This window comes from Charadrius vociferus, unplaced genomic scaffold, assembly GCF_000708025.1.
Source record: "Charadrius vociferus isolate BGI_N301 unplaced genomic scaffold, ASM70802v2 scaffold50, whole genome shotgun sequence".
Lineage (NCBI taxonomy): Eukaryota > Metazoa > Chordata > Aves > Charadriiformes > Charadriidae > Charadrius > Charadrius vociferus.
In genome coordinates, this window is record NW_009646445.1 from 102556 (window position 1) to 106501 (window position 3946).

The 3946-nt window shown below is 50.9% G+C and overlaps 1 protein-coding gene across 1 annotated transcript in view; it reads right to left on the reverse strand.

Annotated features, from left to right (window-relative positions):
* Positions 1-3397, reverse strand: part of CCDC177 (coiled-coil domain containing 177) — a 6424-nt gene extending 3027 nt beyond the window's left edge. Inside the window, exon 1 of the mRNA XM_009882437.1 lies at positions 3307-3397. Coding sequence (XP_009880739.1) covers positions 3307-3397 — 91 coding nt within the window. The remainder of the gene's footprint in view (positions 1-3306) is intronic.
* Positions 3398-3946: the final 549 nt, after the last annotated feature.

Sequence of the window (3946 nt, forward strand, 5' to 3'; positions counted from 1 at the left end):
TTGCGCCATCCCTCCATCCCGGTGTGCGCCATCCCTACATCCTGATGTGCGCCATCCCTCCACCCCGTTGCGCGCATCCCTCCATCCCGGCGTCCGCATCCCTCCATCCCGGCGTCCTTCCGCACACCTGCCCCTCCGCGTACCCATCCCTCCATGCACTTGTCCCTCCCGGCACGCATCCTTCCCAGCAGACCTTCTCCTCCAGGGTCGTGGTCCCTATTTTACACTGTGCCTGCACACGAACAAGCCCATTTATATTTACAGTTAATATAAGCAAGGATAAAGGGGGTGTAAGAAGGAGGAGGGGATGCTAACCCAATTTTACAGATGGCAAATGGAGCCACAGGGAGATGAAGGCGCCTGCCTTGGGCCACCTGGGGAATTCGTGCCAGAGATGGAAAGGAAGGGCGCAGCTCTCAAGTTTCAGTGCAAAGCAGTTTCTAGCCATGAAACCCTATTCCCTTTAGTGCTAATGCAAGCTATTGCTTGTTGCAGGGATGTGTCAGGACTGAAAAAGAGGGAACTAGAGCAATGCTGTAGGCAATACAGTACACTTTCACAGGTACTCACTTTGAATGGGCTGGTTGCAGTTACTGTGATGGATCCCCCGTTTCCTGGGCTCAACAGCCACAGTGGGGTTGAGGAATGCCCTGCTCTAGAAATACCGTTCAGCAAAAAGGGGATTGATGCTGGTTGTGGAGCTGCAGAGCCTCTGTGCCACATAGTGGAGCAACTCTGATTTTGTAGCAAACGCACCATTAGCCACTGTGTTACAACTTCGGTGCTTCTCAGCAATTTCTGGTTTAACCTCTACAGGCTCAGCTTAATCTGCTTTGCTTTGATAAGGAAGCATACGGCACTCAGCAAAGGACCTCCAGGATGGCCCAGGACAAGGATACAGAGCAACAGAAGGACCGAAGGAAGGTGTAGGAAGTCCTTGGGAGAAAGCTGAAGAGCTGCAGGTTGGTTGTGGTTTCCTGTTGTACAGGGAAAGACTTTGAATCATGCTCATCCCGGTGCTGATGAATGCACACAGTAATGATGCATCCACAGTGAGTGGGCAAACTCCACCAATAAACCATATTCACTAATCTGATCTCATTCATTCATCATCATCTTAGTCTGCAGGGGACGGTTATAAAGCTTGGTAATTAGTGATGTGAAAAATGCTCAGGCCAGGGAACAGCTCTCTGCTGTCTGAAGAACCCAGCTCACTGGCTGATGGGACTAACCACTAATACTAGCTGCAGCACTGTAGCTGTTAAGCCATGGCTGTGTTCCCTCCTCGTGGAAAATATTAAGCCAGTAAGTGTATATGCCAGGTAAGGTGTGGGCTTCTCGGGGCTTTTGGCACGTTGCTGTTTCAGCCTTCAGTGGGGCTGTATTTTGGCCTTGATCTTTCAGGTTTCCTCCTGGATCTTTAGGAGTCCTGTAAGTGGGCTCCCAATGCAATTGGAAGGGGATTTATTGGGAAATTTTAGAAGTGGCTGGATATGACTTTAGGAGACATTAACACACACTATCCAGACATGGAGTCATACCCCTACCTCATCAAGACTAAGGGAGATTTGGGATGGGGCAGGAGGAGATCTCTGGAGGAGTTGAAAAGGATCGCTGCTAGTGAGTCATTTTCCCACACACAAGTGTAAAACCTAATTCTCTGTTGGCTGGAAGTGTCTAGAAATCTAGGCACTCAGGCGAAGCAGAACTATAAGGTTACGCTCCTGCTTTAATAAATGTTTTCCTTCTTTGCATTGCTGTTAATGACAGCAAGAGATGTAGGGCAGTGGAAAATTGGGACTGCAGATTGTGGGGGTGGAAATACTTGTATCATTAACAAATTCTTCTGTATGCTCTTCATTGAGCATGTATTAATTACTTTCTTCCCATCCAACTTTAAAACTGCTTGTACCTGGGTTTTTCCCTGCTCTCCTTGTGAGAGCTATTTCACAACCCACTAGAGCTCATTGGTAAACCGTTATCAGTTACTTTTAACTTTGTTTTTTCCTCCCTTTGTTTTGTCTCCTCTAGTAAGTAATTTGCCCTCCTTCCTGCTTGGGTTTATGCCTTACAAATGTTTGTAAACTGTTTCCATATGCCCTCAGAGCCAAGGAAAACATACCCTCATTGCAAATCAACCCCTTGTAGTTGCACAACGAGCTATTGCCTTTCTTCTGACCTCCTCCCAGTGCCTCAGGCTCTCCCAGTAGCTGCTGCCCAGAGCTGCGCAGTGGGCTCCTGCCCAGCACTTACCTCCGTGCTGCCTGGCACAGGGTAGCTGTGTGCACAGCCCTGGTGCTGGTGCATTGCTTTCCTTCTCTCTTGCCTCTCCTCATGTCCCTTTCTCTAACTTGCTAGCTCTCCTAAGGTTTACTCAACACAGTTTGACTTTCCAGAAGTGTTCCCCCCTCTGCCATGGGGAATGTTAGTTGGTGAATTACTTCCTCCTTGCTAAATAGCTTTTGTTTTCCAGGTTGGATCCTGTCTCCATCTAGTTTGCAATTTCTACTCTCTCTTTCTCAGGCTCTGTTTACAGCGTTGTTGAGAGGACCCTGACCTAGCTATTGTGTAGTTACTCCAGCTCTCAGCCTACTCCCTCCTGGTTTTGCACCAGAATGTTCCTGCTCCTTCCTGACCGCAGGGGATAAAGGGAAGGTGGCAGGCTTGGGGAGAGGAGAGCAAGGAGCCCTCTGAGGCAGTTTTGGCTCCAGGCTGCTGGTATCTCCCAGGCACAGGGTCCTTCTCTTTCTAGCTGACGATGGAGCACAAGAACCCAGCGTTTTCCCGAGCGTGTTCCCTCCCAGCTCCTGCACCCCTCCCAGACACACCAGAGCCTCTCCAGCACAGCCTCCCTCTGTCAGCCGGATGGTTTAAGAACGAGTTTAAAACTTTAATGAGGCACTGAGTCTAAAGTCTTGCTGATCCCCATCCCCATGATACCCTCGGTACCTCCCCTGTAAACAGCCCCTTGCCACGTGCCATGATCCTTTGTGTACAGCCCTGCAGCCCCTCCACCTGACTTATTTTTCAGCCCTAATGCTGAACATAAAGTCCCGTGAGACTTTACGTGCCTGGTAGCCAAGGGGTGAAACCCAGCATGTCACGATGTCAGTGTAACAACCTGAATAAAGCCAAAGTCCTCTGGGAGATTTTGGTGTTGGCTCCTTCCCTCCATTCCTGTGCTTTGCCTTTTGCTTTTGTCACTCCCTGCTTCTGCTCTGCCCGCAGCCCCGGCACGGGCTGCCTTTCCCTTCCTCCGTGGGCAGCAGGGTGGGCCTTTGCTTTCCTCCTTCTGCTGCCACAAACTGCCTGGTGGGGAGACACAGGCAAAGCCTCCCTCCTCTCCTGGGTCGTAGGGGTTGTTCTGCAGCCCCCTGCCAGGCTGATCCAGTGCCATGAGTGCGCAGCAGCACCCTCAGTGACTTCAAAGTGACTGCCAAAGCCAAAGCACCGTCCCCCACCGCTCACAGCCCAGAGGGTCTGCTTAATGTTGTCATCTGTGCCTGTGCCTCAGCCACTTTGTGCGAGTCTCTGGGGAAATGGAGCTTCTGGCTGGGGCAGACGCGCGGAGCAGGGAAGCAGAGAAGAGACGGGGCGTGAGGAGGGAGCTGGAGATGGCGACATATGGTGGGGGACAATGCAGAGGGCTTCTGCCAGAAGCAAAATGTTCGGCAGCCACTGGGGACAGACTTGCACTGCAAATGCTACATCCTTCACTCTGATTTAAAGCCAGAGTCTAAGGCCAGCACGTGAACTGTGCTGACAGTGGGTTGTTATTAGTGTTCATCTTGCTGGGTGACACTATGGTGTGTGCTGTTTGGTATCTCATCAAAAGCGCTTGGTCCTCAGAACAAAAAGGTTTTGTCAGCCTCTGGCTGAAAGGATCTGCAGACAGTTGGTGCTCTCTTTATTCAGGACTGGCAGCGGTGTTGCTGCACGGGTGCTC